Genomic DNA, 23,556 nt, shown 5'->3' with positions numbered 1-23,556 from the left:
TAGTATCAGTAATTTTATGTCACTATAGTATCAAAACAATTTCGATTCTAGGACATCACGTATATAACAATACTATGGTATCAAACAAATATCGATACAAGGGTATTACAAAGATAACGATACCATAGTGATAATGTTTATTCAAAAAAATTAAAAAAACAGAAATTGAAATTTACAATTGGTTCTTGAATTAAAATACTCATTGAATAATTTGAAAATTCATTACATTGTGTAGAACTACATTAACATTGAAAAATAAAAGCCAAAACATTTTGTCGAACTCAAAAAACTAAAGAGTTTACAATAAAAACCACTCGAAGAATCAACCATCACCAATTACAATCTTGTATTTATTTCTGTAATCTTGCTCAGTCCTGAAAACCTGTTAATGAAAAAAATGTTATGTTAACTAAAAATTAAAAGGTTTTCTCAAAAAAAAAAAAAAATCTTAAAAGAGAGTGAAATCTAGCAAAATGGGTTTGGATTCATCATTGTGACCAGCAACAAAAGCAACCCATTTAGCTAGCTCGGCTGAGAACTCATCAGCTATCAAATTATATGTGCATAACCAAAGACAAAATAAAAAATAATTTAAACATAGTGATATTATTACTTCAGCCAACAAGAATCAATACTTGTACTTCATTTAACTCTTTCTTTTTTTTCTTTTTCTTTTGCCGGAAAAGAATTCTACTGAACTTAAAAATTCTTATTAATTTTGATGTATTGTAAATAATTTAGTGCATGATTTAAATAATTAGTTCAACACCGAAATGCCATTAGCTAATCTTGATGCTAAAGTAAAGAGCAACTTTAAGCATAAAGCATAGTCATAGAGTCATTCACATTAAAGCCAATGTTTGACAGCAAGAATTTTGTTAAGACACCACAAACATGGAATAATATATGGATTTATTCTGTCCATTAGATTATTTATTCTCAATCGACATTAAGTATAATTTTTAAAGAAGATTCACCAAAGGTAAAATTTTCAAAAATATTTCTTTTTGTGTTTGATCTTATTAGGGCTTGTTCAATCAAATAAAATATACAAAAGTAAAGAATTAAGACTTTACAAGATATTGTTATCTCATTCTACCATGGCCTAAAAACAAAAATGCATTCAATAAACAAGGCAGCCCAGATTATGCAAATATATTTTCCTGATTATCCAATACTCCGCATAATGGCTTTGATACAGACTCAAATCATAGCTATAGATGGAATAAAAAAAAGAATAAAAAGAACTCATTCGAAATTTAAGCAGTTATTTTAGTTACCTCAACATTAGATGACCTTCAACTGCACTTGCCATGTTTCTTGAGTACGATGGAATAAACACATCACTTTCAACAGATACAATGTAGTCAAGTGCGGCCATTTGAGATGCATGTTTGACAAATGGCTCCAGCTCTTCAATAGATGCCAACTTTCCCTACAAAGAAAGCAATCACAAACACAAATCAACATACTAACTATCAACCAAAATAAATAAAAGTTCAAAACTTGAGCTGCAAAAATTATAACAAGATAAAAGCCATTTCATCCCTTTTGTTTATTGTAAGCAAGAAAAAGCAAGTGAAGAAAATTTTTTAATGATCCGAAGTAAATAGTGAAATTGAACACTAGCACAATGAATTCCACAATTAGCCAATGATTGAAGTTGATTACAGAGAGGTCCTTCTATTATAATTGACATTACTTTCATGGTTATGAGACTTATGGGCGAAACTCATCAACACAAGATCATATGACTAATTGGATTACAATCTCATATGAGTTGCACATCATGTTTAACAAAGCACACATGAACATTCTACTGCATTTTATGTTTTGAGGTTTCACAAGGTCAATGTTCACAAAAAACCTCATAAATTATTTTAGGACTATATCAAAATCAAGCACCAGAATTTACTTTTAAGACAAGAATCACACACCATATAAGACGAAAGTAATACATATGCCATGCAACCTTGAATAAATATTAAATTTGTAATTTCTCATATCATTAACTCTCTCAAAAGAAAAAAAACTATTATGAACTTAGAAAAAGTAAAATACTTATATAGAAGGCAAGCCTATACATATAGATAGAATACAAGCATCATACAACCAAAATCAGTGCATTGCAAGTAATGGGTTATAAAAGACACAATTACTTGTTTAGCTGTAGTGAGTAGTTTCTCAAAGTGGATACCACATGGCGAAGTCTCTGGATTAGAAATGCATTCACAAAAAAACATCAGTCAGCAGTAAACAAAAAAGGCAAAATGAATACTATATAGGCATACTACAATAGGAGAACCTCCTCTAGCAGCCACTTTCTGCCTAATAATTCCCCATATCTTTAATTGTTTTAATTAAAATACTGCCTTGCTCACCATATAAACCCCCAATAACAACACTATAAATAACACAATCAGCAAACAACAAAATAATAATAATAATAATAATAATAATAATAATAATAATAATAATATCCTATTTAAGTGAATGTAAATCGAAGGCTATAATCAATTAGTGGACAATAACATCGTGTTTACGATATGCGAATCAAAACATATATTACATATAATTGCTTTTTTAAAAAATTACTAACCGGCTTATCTCAAGCAGACATGTAATAAATCATGCTTTCCATCAAATTAAGCAAAATTAATCAAAATTAATCAAACTGCAGCTATAGAAACAATAAAATCATAGTTGAAATTAAGAAAAAAAATAAGAAAAAATTTAAAAAGAGAAAAAAAAAAATCAATGAAAGAAATAGAGCAAACACTAACCTTTGTTTCTCTGCCAATGAACCCATATCTGAATTAATTGAAAAAATCACTATCAATAAAAATTTTATTAGTGAGGTTAGGGTTTGGGTGAATGGCTTTTCACTTTTCAGAGAGAACTATTTAGGGTGCTTCTAACTTTCGAATAATCAAAGAGAAGGAGTACATAATTATTTTGTTTTGTTTTGAGGCAAATAAAGGTTTTGTGGCTGGGCGAGTTGGGGATTTGAGTTTTGGTTTCGACTGTGAGAGAAAGAACGGCAGAAAGGGAATTTTTGGCAAAAAATAAATGAAAGGGAATGACCAAAATTTTTGCAGTGTTCAGATAATTTATTTTCAATTGAAAATTTCTTTTCTTCAAGTCAGGACAACACTGGAAAAATTGAAGTTCAAAGTTTAATATACGAATCTAAAAAGAAAATTAAAAAATTACTATGATTACCCCAATAGCTTCGATCTTCGATCGTCTATTACAATATTCTTCTCAATCTTCAATTTGTTAGGGTTTTTTAGGTATTCTTGTCTTTAATCTTTAATCTCCAGTGCATATTTTTGTTTCATTTACTCTAGCGTAATAGAGAGAGTGATTAATTTATTTGGTTTAATTAGGGTTTGGTTTTGGTGAAGAGAGAAAAAGATCTGGTAAGAGATGAGGGAGCAAATGTCGCGAGGGAGGAAAGATGAAACACAAAATTTTTTGTTAAGTGGTCAATTTATAGTGAACAAATTTTAAGACAAAAAGCTGATGTCGTTCAATAATAAGGGAAAAAAAAAAACTAAAACTAAAATTATGCTTCTAAGTATCGATGAAGGGTTATGATACTGTCGTGTCAATACCCGCTTACACTTATTTGTTAAAACCACTAAAAATAGCTTAGGTCAACAAATACTGATACTTTTTAATATAGTGTCAGTGGGCTAGTATAAGTGAAGCCTTTTTTTTCTACTAGTGAATCCATTGACGGCTTGATAGTGGAGAAGATAGGTAATGATGAACTTGTTATTGATGAAGATAGGTGGTATGGTAATGGTTCTTTTCTGGAGAGAAGGGGCGGGGTGGGGGGAGGGAGAATAAAAGAAGATAAAAAATAATATTTTTTTATTTTAAATAAGAGCAGTTTTGAAAAATAATAAGATAAATTAAAAAAATAGGGGTTAGTGAGAAAATTTGAGGGGTCAAATTAAAAAACCTAAAGTAGTATTAATAAAGCCAAGCCCATTGCCCCTTTATGTATATTATTTACTATGATGTGTGGTATTTTAATTGAGGAGGTTAATCAATGAAGTTGGTTGAATATTGGATTATTTTGGAAGTTCTTATTTTATAGATTTGTGGATTTCATGAATAAATACATAGGAGACTCTGTAGATTTTTTAGCAAAATTATTATTGATGAATCTATTTAATCACGTTAGATGAAACTAGATGAAACCAAATATAGATAAGAAGACTTGTATCTGTACTAAAATTGAATGGAGTTTGAGAGAAAGATTCTAAAGAGGAGTTGGACATGATTCTTTATAGACCAAAGAATTAGCCACAAGAAGTGAAGTGTTACCATAAAAGATATCTTCAGTGATGTAATCATCATGGGAACTGGTAAGTACATATATATACGTATTGCGTTTATTTAGTCACGTTAGATGAAATCAGATAGAGTTGCCTTTGAAGATCAGGGTCGGTCTTTTCACTTGCTGGCTACTCTAAGTGCTATCAACTTTTATATTTCCCACATGCTATCAACTTTTATTTTTATAGATATAATTTTTTCGTCATAGTAGCTATGGCTTAAAAGCTAATTCGGGTCTAAATCCTATTGGATTGTTATCAAAATTAATTTATATATTAAAAAAGTTACTTTTATTTTAAATAAACATCATGTTATATTCAAAATAAAATAAATGTTATGTTACAAAACTATTAGGAAATTTTCATTGGTTAATTTGTTACATAACACCCATCATTAACTTTTAAGTTCAATATGCTTTGAAAAACATGGAACGACTATCTTCTTCAAAAGATATTTTGAGAATAAATTTTATTTTAATTAAGGCATAAACTTTTTTTTATTAGTTTTACACCTCAAGTAATAATGCAAGAATTGCTAAGATCATTAGCCATATGATGCGAACTTTTTCGACACCGCCATGATTTGATTTAATTCAACTGATGAACACAACTCATCACCTCCTATTTATTATATAGTCTCTTTAATCAACAATACATGTAGCTTTTTTTTTCACAAAAACTGTTTAACCCTTCTACCACATTTACTCATATTTGTTCTCAGCCACATATGCACGTGTTATTCAATGTTTATTTCTTAATCTTCTAGAAAATACATTTGAAAATTATTTAATTACTATTTAGTTGAGTGGTCGACGAATTTTGATATGAGATTAGTTGTTCTCTCTAGCGCTTAGTCTCTTTTAGTTATAAACCTATGATGGCAATCGAGATTAGAACATGTTACATATCCTAAATTGAATTTATGAATATTATTATTTATAAATACTACTTATTTAACAAAGTCAATTGACTGATACACATCGACTTTCTACTGTAATAAAATGTCGAATCAATAACTAATCAGTTAGTTTTATTTCTTATGAGGTTAATCAGTTTCCTATATACTATTATACAATTATACATACATTTGTATTCGCTCATAAACAATTTGTTTTCTTATCTCTTCTTTTCAATTTTCATTTAGTTCATGTGTGTAGTGTTGTGCGCGGAATGCGGAATCAAGGGCACCAAATAATTATAGAAAAATAAAGGACACAAGAATTGCGTGGTTCGGTAATTAAACCTACATCCACAGAGGTAAGAAAAAATAATTGTTTATTTAACAATTAATAGAGTATAAATATTTGAGTAACAAATCTCACTTCCCAGAAATCCAAATATACCATGTACTCTTACACTCTGCAGGAAAAATAAATTCCACATACACACTTCTCTCAAAAGCTTAGAAACTTATAAGCTTAACAATTTTGGGATGATTTATAATGGAAGAAGTGCCATCTATTTATAGGAAAAACAATGGCACTATTGCACCAACCCCTCTACTATTCCACCTAACCTAAGCAAATTGTCAATGGTGTCCATTTGGCAAATTTGACAAATTTACCAACTTTTCATTTTTTCTTCAATTGTTTGGTAGCTCTTTGAAATTTGCATTCTTTCTTGAATTTGGATGCCACATGCATGACTTTTCAACATGTAGATTTTAATGACTGAAGCTAATTTAAATTTAAGAGTAACTTCATTGCAGGACTAGACTACAAGAAGTAGGTGTTTTTGTAATAACAGATGGTTTAATGCAATGAAATTTAGAAACTAACAATCCACAGGTTATACTAAGTATTCTATGTTTTTTTATCTTCTTAAAAGGAAAAAGCATAATGTTTTGTCACAAGAATCCTACAAGAGCTTGATTCTGCCCTGTTGATCATCCGGCTATGCAATTAAATAGCTAGATACAAGTAATTAAATAATTAAATGATGTTGCATTGTTGCATGCATGCCATATATAACTGAGAGTTTATATTAAAGATCAATTATGTAAATATCTTTTGTTAGAAATATTTTTGAAGCATGGTACCACTGTCTTTATTGTCTTATTTCATTTATTTAAGGCCTTAGTATACATAGCAGGAGAGATGTAAAAATACATCAAAATGCTTAACAGTTGTATGTACAAGTGCACTTTTTAGGTATATATGGTGCCAGATGAGAATCACATTGTCCGTCTCCATTGTACCTATTTTGGCAATCATCTCTACATTGATCATTACCGTTGCATGGCCAAGTTTGCACGCAATGTTTAGGTTTACGCTTTGGTTCTTCTGCGCGCACCATGTTTTTATTTATTTGCGTGCGTCGTATATTAGCTATTAGACTCGCCTTGTGAAAAATTTCATTATAATTACGTACTTAAAACTACTTAATGAAACAATATCATAAATTTTTTTAACAAGAAAAATGAGGGCAAGCAACAAGCAAACAACAATGAACTTTGCCATCTTTTGAAAATGTTAATAGAGTTGTTTATCGAGTTTTGAAAGGTTTTTAAGAAACTATTTTGCTTGAATATCAATTACAGGATAAGGAGATGTATCTATAGGGGATGATATGACTCAAACATTCATTCACTATCTTCTAAAACAAGACTGTAAATATAGCTAGGAATATGAATAATTTGAATAAAATAGTTATCATGGTTTCTTAGTTTTGGTAAGTAAATAGAATTTACTTAATTACGTGATGTCATACCAGTTCTTGATTTACTTACCAAAACTAAGAAATCATAATAGTTATCTTATTCAAATTATTCCCGTTCCTAGATTTACATTCTTGTTTTAGAACACGGTAACTTAATGTATGAATCATATTATCCCCTATAAATACATATCCTTATTCTATGATAGATATCCAATCAAAGTAACTAGAAGAGTTTCTCAAAAGTTTTTTTAGAACTCTATAAAAAAACTCTATTGATATTTTCAAAAGATAATGAAGCTTACTGTAGTTTGCTTATTGCTTGCTCTCGGTCTCCTAGTCTCTACTGATAAATCTCTTTTTTCATTTCTCTTGTTAAAAAACTTTGTGATATGGTTTCATTAAGTAGTTTTAAGTACGTAATTATAATGAAAATTTTCACAAGGCATGCCTAATAGCTAATATATTGTGCATGAAAACATGGTATGACCGGAAGAACCAAGGCATAAACCTAAACATTGCGTGCAAACTTGGCCATGCAACGGCGATGATCAATGTAGAGACGATTGCCAAAATAGGTACAATGGAGACGGACAATGTGATTCTCATCCGGCACCATTTATACCCCAAAAGTGCACTTGTACATACAACTGTTAAGCATTTTGATGTATTTTTACATCTCTCCTACTATGTATTCTAAGGCCTTAAATAAATAAATGGAGATTGCAATTCATGCATGAACATATTTCTTATGCAAGATATACATCATATTGATCATAACTAAAATTTTATCAAACTCTCAGTTGTGTATGGCGTGTAACAACATTCTTGTTAGAAACGTAATGCTTTTGTTTTCTTTTAAGAATATGCCAAAATATACATTTGCTGGACATGAACAATTGTCACCATAATGTAAAAACAACGTTTGTTTCTAATTTTGTTGCATCAAACCATCTTTAATTGCAACAGTATATAGCTGCTTCATATAGTCTCCACTCTTCAATTTTCGACTCTTGACAAAGTATGAAAAGACTATATTAATCCCACGTCGGGAAGAGACGATCGTGCTGCTTTCCTACTAGCTATAAATAAAGAAGGATCTTTCTATGTTGGAACCGCTCTAAAATAAAATATTATTTTATAATCACACGAATAAAATTATAATAATTTTTTTATTATTTATTATTTTACGTTTATAGTTATGATCCGTGTTCTACCTCAAAGCATCTTTAAAATAAACATAGCCTATAAAGAATGCAGAGAAATTTACAACCAAATTTATTTGGGCGGGTCAATGAGTGATGAAGATGGCTCTTGACTTATGTGCTAGGTTGGTGGGCTAGATTGCACTAGGGAGGTACACCCGTTTAAGGTTAGCCCATGGTGGCTGATCCTAGGCCATACTTTCTGTCCGAAATTCTGGTAGGTCCCCTCATAAAACATGTCAGATTTTGGCGAGTCAAATAAGATTTTAGATATTAGTGGTTAATGTTTGGGTTGCTATCAATATGTTTTTCCGTGGAATAAAACCATAAGCACCCATCAAATATCCCATCATAATTCAGAAAATGATATTATCTTTAGACCCTAGAATTCAGAAGATAATTTTACATTTAAACGCTCTTACTTTTTATTTAAAAAATTCTCTCTTTTTAAATCTTTTGCTCACCATCCTTACCAACATTTTTTTTTGTTCTTGCTTATTTACTCTTCAAAAAAAACAAAAAAATTGGGTTGAATCCAGCATTGTAATAATAAAATTATGGATACTGTTACAACTCTTTGAGCACTAGTAATTTTAGGGAAAAAAATTTGGGTTTTAAAGTAAAATTAATTTTAAGATTTGAAGAGAATTAACCATGACCAAATAAACTTACACTTAATGAGAAAAAAATGAAAGAAAAAAAGCTATAAATATCAAATTATTCGCATGATATAGTTTCAGCCTATAGTTGACGATAGTTAGAGATGTAATTCCTTTAATATTTTGTTGAGAAATGAATTATCAACAAAAATTGTTAAAATAATAGTGAATTGAAGCCATCTTGAAAAAAAAATCATCTAATCTACCTGCGATTAGATTATTGAAGAAGTGATATTTATTTCAAAATATGCCAGTTATCCTTTTGTGTAATTTTGAATAATGAAAAAATTGTTAACTCTATGAGAGGGGTTTTTAGGGATGCCAATAGCATCACTCATCTCCCTAAATTCTGGCAAGCCCCCTCCATAAAACATGTCAAATTTTGGCGACTCTAATAAGATTTTAGATAATAATGTTTGAATTCATATCAATATGTTTTCATTAGGAATTGATCTAATACGCGATTGTACACATGTCAAGCTACCTAAGTCCAGCATGTAGAGAAGCTTGACGCACTTAATACTCATGCAGTCGCACACCTTATCTTGATCACACTTTGTTTTTCATTTCTTCATATTTTGTTATATCATAATCAAAATCATTTTTCATCATGCATCTCCATCATCAAGTAGTATCAAGAAGGCCATGGGATGGGGGTACTGATTTTGGGTAGTCCGCGTGAATTTTGTAGAGTCAGATCTACTTCAATGCGGGAAAAAAAAAAAGTAAAGTTCATAATAATTTGTTTAATTATCTATTCCAGATTCAAACTCGGCTGGGCAGTTAAATTAAAAGTTTAAAACTCTTGAGAGCACTCGGCTGGGGGCAAATAACAAAGCCTTCTCCAAGAAGTAACAGACCACAAATTCTTTACTTAGTCAATTTAAGAAAGCCCTTCTCCAGCAAGTTAGAATCAGTGATCAGCCACAATCGAGTACATAATAACAGCCCTTCTCCAACAAGGCAACAAGTAAGAAGCAGTGATCAGCCACAATCGAATACATAATAACAAACCACGAATCTCCTCAAAGAATGGTTTGAGCCAATAACCTTTTAAAACGCGAGCGTCTATCATGATATTGAGTGTACCGGATTACAGCTCAGCAATTCCTTTTGTTTCCTTTATTATCCAACGGGCAGAACAGCCGTGTTTCTTTTTTAATTTTTTTCCCTTTGGCAAAAGTAAACCCATCAAACTGTCTATTGACTCCCAACAAGTACCCAGTAATATCCTGCCACGTATTCGCATCACTCTTTTTAATTCTACGTACTGAAACAAAAATCTGAGATTCTCTTAGTTCTGAAAACGCGCTTATTGTTAGTACTTGCATTGAAACTTCGAACACACGTTGTCTTTATGAAAGGCGGTTTCTTCTACTCACTCTCCTTATGCTTCTTCTGTCCTTCCAACTTCTGAAGTAGAAAGCCAGTTCAATTCCTTTTTAAAGCAAATGCAAATGCAGCATTAATACATTCACTTTTCACTGCCCATTGAAGCTTCAAACTTTTCACTGCCCATTTCAGATTTTAAGGCTTTTTTTTCAATCAAAGGTTCGTGCTTGTTATCTCTTTTCAGATTATAGTTTGTTTAATCCTATTACCATGTCTTGTATTTCAAATGAGCTTGTGTTTTTTTTTTTTTTAAATTTTGATTTTGAGAAAATCATGGCCGAGAGAATGGATGCTATTAATTTAGTGAAGAGTTGGAAATTCTAGTTGTTAATACTGATTAAAATTATACTCCAACTAAAATTTGTTCGACTTCAAAGGTTGAATGATGTTCTTGGTTTTAGACTTTTGTAACATTCTGTTCTTTAAAGAGTGTTATTGTTCTTTATAATCTGGTGACTTTAGTGTTATCCTTTTGATCATTTTTGGTGATGAATTGTCGCTGTATCTTTGTTCTATGTGTTAGTAGTATTTACTTTATCGGTACATGTTAAGCATTTCAGGAACTTAGTTTGATTCATACCATTGGAACGATGAGCAATCTTGAAAAGGATTGTTGGGACGACGAATGCTCTGTCACAGGAGAAAAAAGAGAGATTGGATTTATTGATTTTCAAGACGATCACTCAGTTTTGAGCTATGATCCAAGTGGGGAGGGTCCCGTTATCATATCGGTTCCATTTCCTTTTGTTCAAGGGAAACCTCAGTCTATTCTTGTAGGAGAAACTTCCAAGTGTTCAATTACAATTCAGAACACTACTCCTGAACCGGTTGAAGTTTGGGGAATCAGAATCTACTGCTCAGAGCCCGCAAATTCTTTCACTTTATCTCTAATGGAACCGCCTTCAGGCAAACCGGACCCACAGAAAGATCAAGGCTTTTTAGAGGGATTCTCTATTGAGGACAGAGTGCTCCAACCTCTCAGGACTTTAACCATTTGGTTATCTTGCAAGCCTAAGGAAATGGGTTTGCATAAATCTGTGGTGCAATTTGATATCGGGGATGATAGATTTGAACGAATGGTGTTACTGCTTGCTGAAGACAGTGTCTCTCGGTCTCTGGCTTCTAATCGACCATACTCAAGAGTGCCAAGAAAAATGCAGTCTGCAGTTGATGAATATGTTGCTTCCTCGCGTCGAGATAGAACAACAACAGAAGCTAGAACAACAAAACGAGGTTCCTATTATAAGCTCCCCGAATTTCCAATACCAAATGATGTTCGTGAGTCGCTGGCAAACAAGATACTCCCTCAATTTCTGGTAGAGGGCCTGGTGAGGAAGAATTATTTTTCTTTTTTCAGTACATTGCTTGTTATGGAAGAGCTACGTTTGGAGGTAATTAATTAATGCCATCTCAGTTGAGGTAATAATGTTTAACTGCTCTCTTCTTTCTCTAGTGGGATCTGAAATTGTTTAGTTTTGTGCAGGAAGATATGCGGTGCCATAGCATGGAATGCGTCACCATGAGGAGGAAAGGGACTCACTTACTGGCTCTTGATGTCCCGGGTTTAGCTGAGAGGAGGCCTTCACTTGTGCATGGGGATTTCGTTTTCGTGAAGCTTGCTGCCGCAAATGCTGATGCCAAGAAAGTGCATCGGGTTTGTTCCTCGTCTTGGAATAATTGTTTCTTCTCCCAGAAGAGTGCCGTAGCATGCTTCAATGTTAAAACACCAATCAATTTGAAATTTATAATCTTTTCCTTGCCCAACCATGTCTTGCTTCTAAACTAATGGGACAATGAAGTTACATCTCATCTCTCTCTTTTGAAGTCATGATGCTGCCTATTCATGATTTTATTTTACTGCATATGGTTCCACAATACATATCTCTTTTGGTCATTTATTTTGAAAACATAGCTTGAGGAGAGCCTTGATCAGCTTGTTCTTGAGCATGGATGTCTTAACTACTTTCAATGGCTTAGTTGTGTATATATATATATACATATACATATGAACTTATATTATTGAATTTTGAATAGTTTGATCTTTCTTTTTCAAAATCTTTATACTTATTTAAGGGATGTCTACAGGGTTCCATCTACCGCGTCGAGGCTGATGAAGTGATCCTGAAATTCGACAAAGAATTTCACACTCAACACAGAAATGGCAGCTTGTACGATGTCAGCTTCACTTATAATAGGATAAACATGAGGAGGATGTATCAAGCAGTTCAAGCAGCAGAGAATTTAGAACCCAATCTTCTCTTTCCATCACAATCAACCAAACGGAGATCGATTAAGGCAGCCCCATTTGTGCCTTTTAATAGTCTAAATGAGGAACAGACGCGTTCTGTTGAGATCATCCTTGGATGCAAAGGTGCGCCTCCCTATGTGATTTATGGGCCTCCTGGCACAGGTAAAACGATGACTCTGGTGGAAGCAATCTTACAAGTATATTCGACTAGAGAGCATAGTCGGATTCTCGTATGCGCTGCTTCAAACAGTGCAGCAGATCACATGTTAGAGAGACTCATCTCCAATGAAGTTGCTGGGATTAAAGAGAATGAAATACTTAGGCTGAATGCTACAAGCCGTCCTTATGAGGATGTTCCAACTGATTTTATTCGCTTCTGCTTTTTTGAGGAGTCCATTTTCAAATGCCCTCCACGCGAGGCCTTGGGGCGTTACAGGATCATCATTTCTACATATATGAGTTCATCTCTACTTAATGCAAATGGTATCAAACGTGGTAATTTTTCTCACATTTTCTTAGATGAGGCCGGACAAGCTTCAGAGCCAGAAAGCATGATTCCCATAGCAAACCTTTGTACAAAACAAACGGTTGTTGTTCTTGCTGGAGATCCGAAGCAACTAGGTCCGGTTATATGTTCAAAAGATGCGGAGACTTTTGGATTAGGAAAATCATATCTTGAAAGGCTTTGCGAATGTGAATTTTACCGCAATGAAGATGAAGGTTATGTTACAAAGCTGGTGAGAAATTATCGTTGTCATCCTGCAATTCTAGATCTCCCTTCGAAGCTCTTCTATGGAGGGGTGTTACTGGCGTGCAAAGATGATGCCACTTCCTTGTCAAGTGCTAAGGTGGACATCTTTCCGAACAAAGACTTTCCTGTTCTGTTCTTTGGTATTCAAGGCTGTGATGAAAGAGAAGGTAACAATCCATCATGGTTTAACAGATTCGAGGTAAGCAAGGTTGTCGATATTATCAACAAGCTGAGAGAAAATACAGAGCTTAATGAGACAGATATTGGGGTTATAACACCTTACCGCCAGCAGGTCCTCAAAATCAAGAAAGTACTTGAAACATGGGATATGCCGGATGTTAAGGTCGGGACTGTTGAACAATTTCAAGGACAAGAGAGAGAGGTCATCATCGTATCGACTGTCAGATCAACAGTCAAACACAATGAATTTGACAGAACTTACTGTCTCGGATTTCTTAGCAATCCAAGGAGATTTAATGTGGCAATCACTCGTGCCAGATCACTGCTTATTATTGTTGGGAATCCTCACATAGTCTGTCAGGTACTCTCATATCCTCTGCTAAGTACATTGCCAATGCTATAATTTAATATGCTTGCTTATCGAACCATTACAATTGCAAGTTCATTTAGATTATAAAATGGTTTGGAATAATCTCAGAGGAATATATGAAAGAAGCAGATATCTGCAGTATTAAATGCTGTACATTCTTTTATCAGCCTATTCTTTGAAGCATAGTCCATTTTTTGCCGTCATTAACAGTGTCTAGTGAGGCCATTTACATTGTCCACTCATTAAACAATATTTTATCGATCACCATTACACAACTACCTGAAGAGATGTCTTTCAGATTTTCTGAAATATTAATCTTGCCTAGGTATGCATAATTGTATGATATATTAGGCAGTTGAGCAAATTAATGATTTATGGTTCTTCTGAACGCAGGACCCTTACTGGAACAAGCTTTTGTGGCATTGTTGTGACAATAACTCTTACCAAGGCTGCCCTGCTCCTGAAAGACAAGAGTGTGCAGATGATCCGTATTCCTCGAACTCAGGTTCGTGCGGACAACCATTTCAAGCTGAAGAGGTTACGGAAACTCCAAAACCTCTTGCTGATGAAGCTGAATGGTCAGATGGTTGGAAGTAACTGCCACTCTTTCATTATGATTAAAGGAACTACTCAAGGTTTTCGTCAGTCGATTTACATGGTTTTTTTTTTTTTGGTTGAATTTCTCAGGTTTTAATTTTGCTTTAACGGAATAATAGTATAGAATATTTTTCAGGATCAAGCTCATCGTGATGGCTGATGAACAATTGTTGCCATCTTGTATGAGTTGATCCTCAATATGATAGTGTTTGTCAAAGAGATCTATTTATGGCTATGCTTTGGTAATTTGGCTATTGAAAAAACTAATGTATCCCACATCGAATCGATACAAAAAGGCAGCTATGACAAAAGATATAAATAATGAGCGCTAAGCAACTGAAGAACATACTTACCTGGACGGGGTCAATGGGCGAGCATGAAGGCCCATGGCCTAGGTTGGTGGCCTCCATTGCACTTGGGAGGTGCACCCGCCTAAGGTCAACCCAAAGTGGTTGAGCCTACGTCATAATTTGTGGCAGTGGGGGCCTGCGTTCGCGCGGCCCCCTCCCAACTCTCACTAAATTTCTACTATGTGTGGGCTCCCTATTTTTTGGATTTAGCCAAACTATTTAATTTGTTTAAACTTTAGGCTGCCTCTTGACTTTTTAAAAATTAAAGTGAAAGTGAGTTTCTTATTCGGAATACAATCAGACATCTGCTAAAATCCTATTTTAGGTTTATTTTATTATTTATAATTATATTTGCTTACCTATCGTTAAAAACCGTTACGTATCGAACTCATTGAAATGTAATGTACCACTTTCTTGTTACAATAGATTCAGCTCGACCCTAGTTGCCAGTTCAACTCGTATTCTTCCATATTAATCAACTTTGGTGGACACACAAGTGACAGCTGGTAGCTTATCTTTGACATCCGTATCTGACTTTTCAGCTTAAATTCCAAAGCCGCCAAACTTGAGTTGAGCAATTTGGTCTTGTGACACATAAAGAGTGTTTAAATTTTAGCTTTCCATCCAAAACTCCACGTACTGCGTCAATAGATTGAGTTTAAGACAAGTAACGACCCACTGTTTTATGGCTATAAATTTGAGCTCTCATAGTTGTGCACTCTTAATAATCTGAGAGCATGTTGAAACCTATAGAAATAACTCTCCGGCCGTTCAAAATTTCCGATGTCGATGACTTCATGGGATGGGCAGGAGATGAGAATGTTACAAAGTATTGCAGATGGAACACATTTACCTTCAGGTATGATGCCGTGGCCTTCCTCAAGGAAGTAATCAAGTCTCATCCTTGGTATAGAGCTATTTGTGTCAAAGACCGTCCAATTGGGTCGATTTATGTGATGCCGGGGATCGGGAAAGATGAACGAAGGGGAGAGATCGGGTATGCTATAAGTGCTAAATACTGGGGAAAAGGCGTAGCAACTGAAGCAGTTAAGATCGCCGTGGCTTGTGCATTTAAGGAGTTGAAGTACTTGGATAGAATTGAAGGTTTGGTCTTTTCTGAAAACAAAGCTTCACAAAAAGTGCTGGAAAAAGCTGGGTTTATTAGAGAAGGTCTTCTTAGGAAGTACTTCTTTGTTAAGGGGAAAAGTGTAGACATTGTTGTTTTCAGCACAGTGGAGACTGACTAAGCTTTATTATTGCAACCCTAATTAAACAATCTTTGAAATGCTTTTTGTCTCTATATAAAATCCTCTGTGTTTATCTGTGTTCAATCGCTTTAGTTTTCACTAAGGCACAAGTCTTGTAACACTTCTTGCTATGGCGCAAAACGGAGACTTAAAAGATCATCATTCATCAGCTATGTAATGATAATTTTTTTAAAAAAATTCATAATTATACCACACCAAATAACACGTAATTACACCTTCATTTCTGTCTTTTAAACAGTAGAAACATATACACATATTAACAATGTTTTAGACCCCACGGGAACACTACTGAAACTGCTCTGTACAAAAAGAAACCCTGTTGCCATCTTTGGGCGGCAGCAGCAATGCCCAAATTACTTAACACAAACATTTTGCCTGCAAGTTCTTTTTCTGTATACTTCTTTTTTATCCTAATATTGACATTCCTATTTTAAATCACTCGAGAGCAAGAAAAACAATGTCTCTTTATTCACAATTGACAAACTGAGACATCTCAAGGAGTAGAATTTACCGAAATTTCTTGTGGGAGAGCTGAGCTTGGCTGGTCCGGATGTGAAGGGATGACCAGCCGCTGCAAGGGTTTCAGAGCTACCGTGAGCTGTGCAAATGATGGACGCAAGCTTGGATCACTGGGAGAAAAAATACAGAAGGAAGAGTAAATTAATCTATTACTCAATATACAGCATTTTTACCATTTGAACTTCATTAACTTACGTCTGCCAGCATTCCCAAATTATCCTTGCAACCAAGGGATCAAGTTCCTTGGGAATCTCCAGACGACGGTTCTGGAATCCAACTGCACCCACTACTTGCATTGGGTTCATTCCAATCCAAGGTAATTTCAGAGTTGCAAGCTCCCACAAAATGACCCCAAAGCTATAAACATCACACCTAAATACAGAACACGAGACATTATATTTAGGTGGTACAATAAAACTCATTGTCTGTCACTTCTAGACGATGAAAATATTCATAACTCCAGATGTTTAAGTAAGTGATGCTCAGAAAGCCAAATAGAAATCTAGTAACTCACTTTTCATTAGAGGGCTCATTCCGAAGAACTTCAGGTGCCATCCATTCAGGCTGACACATTCAAGATGACTCAATCAGATAAATGGAAGGATGAAGATAAATACTGCATAATAGCTTTATTATATATATATATATTTGTTATATATGTAAAAGAATACACTTAATGATAGTCTTTGGTTCTCACCGTTCCTGCAGTTGATTTGGAAGACAGAAAGGTATTGTGTTTCAAGCGTGACAACCCAAAATCAGAAACCTGCATAGTTAGATACTACATTCTGTCAAAAAGCATACCACAAAAAACTAATTCCAAAAGCATATTAAGACATTAGTTTCTTTTAAATTGTTTTTGCTTTCAACTATCAAGAAATCGACTCTATGGCCATCCACTAGGGGGAAAAAGTGCAGCTAATAATCGTCCCAAGCTCAACTCATAAATTTTCTGTCATACAGTATCCATTAGAACAAAAGGCTCCCAGTTAAAAATCCTAAGCTCAACTTGTCGATCAGATTTTTAGAGATTATTTACCCACCCACAAACCAAAATCCAGCTTAACTTTGCTACAAGGAAAGAAAAAATTGACTCAACTTAGTTAGGCTCGCAGATTTAAGGAGTATGAGCATCCTGTCACAAACTAGCTGAAAAGAATTTTAAGGAGCGAGATCTGAAGGCACGAGAAATAGAAAAAGATGCTGAGAAAGTTTTTCTGAAGCATACAGCTTTCAAATCATACATTTGCATTGTACAAGTGACTTCACAGTAGACATAGGGCCTTTATTAATGACTTCACAATACAAATAAATAGGCAAATAGCAAATCATGCAATGGAACTAAAATCTACACTGGAATATTTAACTCTACAAACCGCCAGTAAATACTAAATAAGCCTACATAATTCAAAATTTTGCAAGTCAACAAGCAGGCCGACTCCCACCAAATTAACATGACGGAAATATCTCACAGGTTTTTGCAACTTTACTTACAGCAGCAAAATAAAAATAGAAAAAAGAATAAGAATAAAAAGGCAACAAACAGTAATGTAATTAAAAGAAAGAAGAAGAGGTTCAGATAATCGGGGCATGTACCTTGACATTCCAGTTTTTATCAACCAAAAGATTAGGTGACTTTAAATCTCGGTGGACAATTGTTGGGGTGCTGGTATGTAAGCAGTTCATACCCCTTGCCTGCACAAAAACAAAAGATTTGAGGCTTGCTACAAACAATTAATAATAACCAGCAGGAATGATGAGTTAGACAGTCAAATACCACATCAAGAGCCATCTTTATTCTACGCTTTTCATCAACTTGACAATGAGGACGATGAAGAATCCGAAATAAGCTTCCTCTGGAAACGTAAACATCATTGAAACAACTTAAAATATTAACATAGAACATGTACAGCTAAGTATTGTGATACCAAAACCATAAACAAGCTGGGGAAATCACAAAGAACCGTCAGCATCACATATTCGACTTTGCAGGCCAGAAAAAGTTATCTCAGTGAGAAGATATGACAAAGCGAAGGCACATAATCATACCTTGGAAGAAACTCAGTAATGATAGAGAGATTTGGAGGACGGGTAACAGCACCCATAAAAAGGACAACATTTGGATGCCGCAGTCTCCGCATTATCTTTACCTACATTACATAACAAAATCATATCCAGGGATGATAATTCTACACTTATGAGAAGTTTAAAGCCATGATCCTGGGGACATAAACTACTATTTATGTTGTTTTATACACTTATAGAGAAAAGAGAAAAATTATTACAGATCAATATATAAAAAGCTAAATCAATGCTTACCTCTCTTTTGAACTCAAGCAAAGCAGCACCTGAGAAATCCTGATCTAAGAACTTCTTCACCGCAACCTCCTGTTGTTCAACAACAATTCAACAGCTTGTTATTAGCATAAACAAGCAATGATAACCCAACATAGTGTCTCTGCAGAAGAATTTATTAAAATAAATAATAATACCAAACATTAACGATACCAGGGCATTAGTTGTCTAGTCAAATAGATAAGGATGAATTAGAAAAGGAACAGTTCACAACTGGAAAAAGGAAAAAGCAAACAAAACTAACCGTGCCATTCCAATCAGCATGATAGACCTCTCCATATGAACCTATACAGAAAATGGGGAACAAAAAAAGTATGAAAAAGAAATAGTACTCCTGGTGTAATTAAGCATACAGCAATGCAACTGCAATTAAAACATCATGAGAGCTCCTAAAAACTATTGCAAGTATAGAACAAATAGTATAGCCTATACTGATGTACACCTTTCATTTCAAGCAGAAGAAATTGATAAAATTATTCTTAGTGACAGCTAAACCAAGATTTCCAAATGATGTAAAGAACCATAAAAGACCATATGCACTACCTAGTCCAATCCTTTCACCAAGAACCAGGTCTTCCCATGGAATTTCACATTCACACACATCATCATCAAAGATTTGATCAACCTTGCTTGTGCTGGAATCGACAGACGAGCTTGGACTTTCAAGATCTCTCAGTTTCAGATTAGTTCCCATAAATCTATCATGCGTGCACTTTCTGCGGTCATGGTAACCAATTTCATGATCCTCCACATTCTTAGGATTTTCGTCCTTTGAATTGGAGCTCAAATCTTCAACCAAAGGTGGCCCATTTAACTGACTTGTGCTAGAAGCCAATGATGGGCCACTACCACTCAAAGCACTCCTGGATTCACTATCTTTGCTCGAAATATTTGCATCATTAGATGGCTTGAAACTATGAGGATTAAAATTTTCAGACGTAGAGCTGGTGGAAGCTGAAGTCGATAGATTATTGTTAGGTTCACGGTTAATTTTAGGTAAGATGCCCTCCATGTAACTGTACTCCTTTTTTCTAGGGACTTCATTGTAAGGATGTTGGTTCTTCCGCATCATTGGTATGGGGGGTCGACCAGAGACAGGGTTGATTCTGTGACTTTGAAACTCTTCAACTTTACTCTCTGTAGGGTTCTTATGCAAGGAAGTTTTGCCAGCTCCTTTTATCTGAAATGGATTAAGATCTGCAAAAAGGCTTTTAGAGTCCTCCTGACCGGTTTGACCATATGGGACTACATTGACATTCATCCTTGCACCATCACCAACTGCATTGGGCCCACGACCCCCTTTATACAGAGAAGTCCCAATGGTCGATGAGGAAAGATAATCTGATTGATTAGGAGTCACTCTACTAGATATTCCAGACGAAGCAGCACCAGGTTCATAACTGGGACTAGGGAATGAAGGTAAGGATTCTGCCTTTTCCGAAGTAGATCCTCCATTCAGAGGCAAGCTACCATCTACTGTAGAGTTTTGGCTACTGCCTTCAGCATGTAAAGGCTTTGGTTTGGAGTATACAGCTCCAGAGTCATTAGAGGTCCGGAGAATTGGGATTTTGCTTATTAATGGGTTATAGGGCTTGAAGGCAGTATCCTTTGCACTTAAAATATCTGCAGGAATAAGTGTCCCAGGAGCAGCCATGAGATCAACCAAAAATTCCCTGAAAGCAGAGAAAGTATATATTAGAAATGCACAGAAGAATAACATGGAAACATAAAGCCAAATAGCACATATTCATCTGCATAACTAAATTTAGAGAGGGGTTACATTTCTTATCTGGTAGCAAAGAACAATAAAATTATGTTGATAACATTATTTTACTTTCAAAATACTAAGCACATACCAAAAAGGATAAAAAGGCTTACAGAAATTAAAGAAATTAAAACATATGAATACTAGTTGTTGTATGTCAAGTGTAAGCAAGCAAAACCTTTCCTCCTCCAGCTTTATTATGTTGACAGCATCATCCTCCACACCAGTGTAATGGCTACCTTTTACAAGTCTGCAAGGTAACCTTATACTGTCAGCCAATACCTACATCCAAGTAAACAAATAAGTTAAATATCCAAAGATACGGTACACACATAAATATAGTCTCATAAAATAATAAGATTACCAAATAACCTAAGCAAAACTACCACTCCAGAAGTTCATAAAACAGAACTTAGACAAAATATATGCTTTCAGTGGATAGTTTTAATATCTTCATTCTAAACAGTTCCATACATAGAATGACAAATACTAGAGGAATGAAACGGATATTTACATAAGATATCAGAGCCACATAATATATCAAACCAATATTTTAAGATCTTCCAAATATTTTCAACCTTAAAACTTGTAAATTATCCCTAAACATACACAACATCGTGTTTTCAGATAGTGAAGGGACATTTGAGAGTGCCACACCATGCAAGAAATCCCCAAATCAAGACGAGGGACAATGGCTAGTTCAACACTCAAAGTTTAAAATTTCGAGCTCCTTAGAGGCTCGTCATAAACCCCCCACCCCTTCAAACAATAATAATAAAATAAATAAATAACACAATTTAAATGCTCACACCAAGCAACTGAAACGCCTTGCCACAAGCAACCAAGACATGCATTACTTAAGTAAAAATGGTTCAATAGCTCTGAGTGTTATATGCATTGGAAAATGAAATGATTTAAAAGAATACACATACTATTTTATGTAGATCATAACAATCTTGGCTCAATGAGGATGGCTCAAGAAGCTTGATTAAATTAAATATAACAAGTCAGTAAACAGCCGACCTTGAAAAGCAAAGCACGATGTCGGGAAAGGCCAATATTTATGGACCCAATTGGCAGCACACTTGTCTGAAGAGATCTCCTCAGCTCCGTGCTTCTTTCCATCCACCTGGCCAACATTATATTAGCATCCTTTACTGGCCCACCCATATGCCCGTTGACAAGGTCAGCAAGTTGTTGTACCAAGATACCTACATCGGTAGCAGGCAAATCCAATGCAATACACTGAGCAACTTGAACTAACTCTTCCAAGGCATGATCAATTGTTCGATTAACAATCACAACTTCAAAACCAGAATTCCCTAGATTTGACTCAAGATGTGCAAGAGATGGCAATTTCCCCTGGGTTGATGGATCTGTAGAGAGTCCATATATATCATAAAAACCATCCACAACCCTCTCCTCATAGTCAAGAACGTTGTATTCCTAGTGAAACAAAAAACCAACGGCAAGTCAAGCAATACAGAACTACAAGAGCATTAATCTTATTCCATATCAGCATACACTGGCAGAACACAACCAAGCACTAACACCAAGAAACATTTAAAGATTTTCATGACATCAGGCACTAATATCAGGAAACATTTAAAGAGTTTCATGACATAGGTGCGGCAAAAACTAAATTAACAAACACTTCCAAAAACTAAAACCATGTCAATTTATCATTTTTCCCCTAGTTAACTGTCAATTAAACTCTTAGTTTCAATAATCATCATCAACGTAAAATCAAAAAACTAGAGGCACAAAACCCACATATCCCACAATTCAACATCATTCACTACCTTTCACTGCATGGAGGGCTCAAGAAATTTCAATTGACCATATTGCTTCAAAATGAAAAAGGCAACCTAATTAATATCACTAGCCAATACATCAGCAAATACCGCAAATTCAAATTTATTCCAAACAATTAACAAATTTACCTTATTCAACAATTAATTAAAATGAGCAAAACCCAAGTTAAAAAGAAAAAAAAAAACCTGAATTCAAGTTAATAAGATAAAATGAATCACACTCAATAAAATTGAAAAAGGTAAACAGCTGAATTCACTCAAATTGAGCTCCAAAACTATTACCCAATACTGTCTTGACAAAACCTCAGCTGCCACGTCAGCCTTATCCCTCCCCAAATCACTCCTCCGATTATTCAAACTCAACAGCGTCGCAGCTCGGATCTGGTCCTTCTCTGAAAAATCCTCAGGATTCGACGACGACGCACTGATCGCCATCGCTAGCTGCACTTGAAACTCCTCCTCCGACGTCATGTAGTCTGTCCGACTGCCCGATGACACCACGGGAGCTGGCGATGATGCTGCCGTTGCCGCAGACGCCGACGGACTCGGCGGAGCGGCGTTTGATGACGACGATGAGGTACGGTTGTGATCAGTGGCGCACGAAGTCGTCGAGGCTAGGGTTTCGTTCGTCCGATTCGACTCATGGTTGCTTCCTATGTGTAGCTTCTTGAAAATGTTTCTCATTTCTCAATCTCTCTTTCTCTCTCTATACAGTTCCTCACTCACTGTCACTTCTTCTCTCTACTTTCTCACTGTCTCGCTGATTTTCTCTCACTTTCTCTCGCTCTCTTTCGTTTGGTTTCTGAGAGGTCAAGGGAGAGGAAGCACTAAGGGAGGGAAAAAACTTAACGCGGCCGGTATGAAACTATATAGGATTGACTTCTAACTTAATACCCCTTAAACTTCTTTTAATTATGAAACTACCATCGATGCTGACATGCGCTTGGTTTGATGGTGGACGTATAAACCCACCAATGAAAAGACCCAATGTGGCTGCTGAGGTGGAAGCATGTCGGATACGTGGCGATGGGAGGGTCCTATTGAAAGTGACACGTAGGATTGTTAAGGGCGTGTTTGTG

At 35.0% G+C, this 23,556-nt stretch overlaps 3 protein-coding genes, 1 long non-coding RNA gene and 1 other non-coding gene across 8 annotated transcripts in view; 3 read left to right on the top strand and 2 right to left on the bottom strand.

Moving 5' to 3' along the window:
• Positions 1–185: 185 nt before the first annotated feature.
• On the bottom strand, positions 186–3,441 carry LOC112497708 (uncharacterized). Its single transcript, XR_003064623.2, has 4 exons — positions 2,784–3,441; positions 2,160–2,212; positions 1,281–1,435; positions 186–382 (listed from the first exon to the last, which is right to left on the bottom strand). It is a non-coding gene; the product is annotated as an uncharacterized LOC112497708 (long non-coding RNA).
• A 6,734-nt stretch (positions 3,442–10,175) lies between these two features.
• The window catches only part of LOC102619574 (probable RNA helicase SDE3), a 90,884-nt gene continuing 77,503 nt past the window's right edge, over positions 10,176–23,556 (top strand). The window contains exons 1-5 of one of the 3 annotated variants that reach the window (XR_008054921.1): positions 10,176–10,419; positions 10,821–11,651; positions 11,744–11,914; positions 12,346–13,800; positions 14,203–14,843. Coding sequence is in view for 2 of the 3 variants with exons in the window: in XM_006471712.4 (XP_006471775.2) it covers positions 10,851–11,651; positions 11,744–11,914; positions 12,346–13,800; positions 14,203–14,406 (2,631 nt within the window). In the remaining variant the exon portion in view is untranslated. Of the gene's footprint in view, positions 10,420–10,812; positions 11,652–11,743; positions 11,915–12,345; positions 13,801–14,202; positions 16,088–23,556 lie in introns of those variants that run through there. The other 2 variants (XM_006471712.4, XM_015528415.3) reach the window with 2 other exon arrangements.
• Positions 14,752–14,913, top strand: LOC112497794 (U1 spliceosomal RNA). Its single transcript, XR_003064776.2, has one exon. It is a non-coding gene; the product is annotated as a U1 spliceosomal RNA (small nuclear RNA).
• Positions 15,494–16,003, top strand: LOC107176227 (hypothetical protein). Its single transcript, XM_015528357.3, has one exon. The coding sequence runs from the start codon at positions 15,494–15,496 to the stop codon at positions 16,001–16,003; it is 510 nt and encodes a 169-aa protein (XP_015383843.3).
• LOC102618775 (serine/threonine-protein kinase EDR1) lies at positions 16,224–23,329 on the bottom strand. Of its 2 annotated transcripts, none has more exons than XM_006471710.4 (13): positions 22,760–23,329; positions 21,687–22,109; positions 20,842–20,945; positions 19,442–20,571; positions 19,143–19,183; positions 18,863–18,931; positions 18,593–18,693; positions 18,321–18,399; positions 18,140–18,238; positions 17,241–17,309; positions 17,058–17,107; positions 16,739–16,915; positions 16,224–16,653 (listed from the first exon to the last, which is right to left on the bottom strand). In XM_006471710.4, exons 1-13 carry the CDS (start codon positions 23,159–23,161, stop codon positions 16,518–16,520), a joined length of 2,880 nt encoding a protein of 959 aa, XP_006471773.2. In that variant the 5' UTR covers positions 23,162–23,329; the 3' UTR covers positions 16,224–16,517. The 2 variants fall into 2 exon arrangements, with proteins under 2 accessions (XP_006471773.2, XP_006471774.2); XM_006471711.4 differs by having other exon boundaries at positions 18,324–18,399.

The sequence above is a fragment of the Citrus sinensis genome, chromosome 5 (genome assembly GCF_022201045.2).
Source record: "Citrus sinensis cultivar Valencia sweet orange chromosome 5, DVS_A1.0, whole genome shotgun sequence".
NCBI lineage: Eukaryota > Viridiplantae > Streptophyta > Magnoliopsida > Sapindales > Rutaceae > Citrus > Citrus sinensis.
The sequence above is the reverse complement of the archived record's forward strand: the minus strand, read 5'-3'. Positions and strand labels throughout refer to the sequence as shown.

Bases quoted from the DNA above. Each gene is read 5' to 3' on its own strand.
- LOC102618775 (XM_006471710.4), bottom strand. From the start codon at position 23,161: ATGAGAAACATTTTCAAGAAGCTACACATAGGAAGCAACCATGAGTCG. The intron at 20,946-21,686 runs GTCGGCTGTTTA...ACTTGGATGTAG, and splicing joins ATCGTGCTTTGCTTTTCAAG to GTATTGGCTGACAGTATAAG. The intron at 16,654-16,738 runs GTAAGTTAATGA...TTTTTCTCCCAG, and splicing joins ATTTGGGAATGCTGGCAGAC to TGATCCAAGCTTGCGTCCAT.
- LOC107176227 (XM_015528357.3), top strand. From the start codon at position 15,494: ATGTTGAAACCTATAGAAATAACTCTCCGGCCGTTCAAAATTTCCGAT.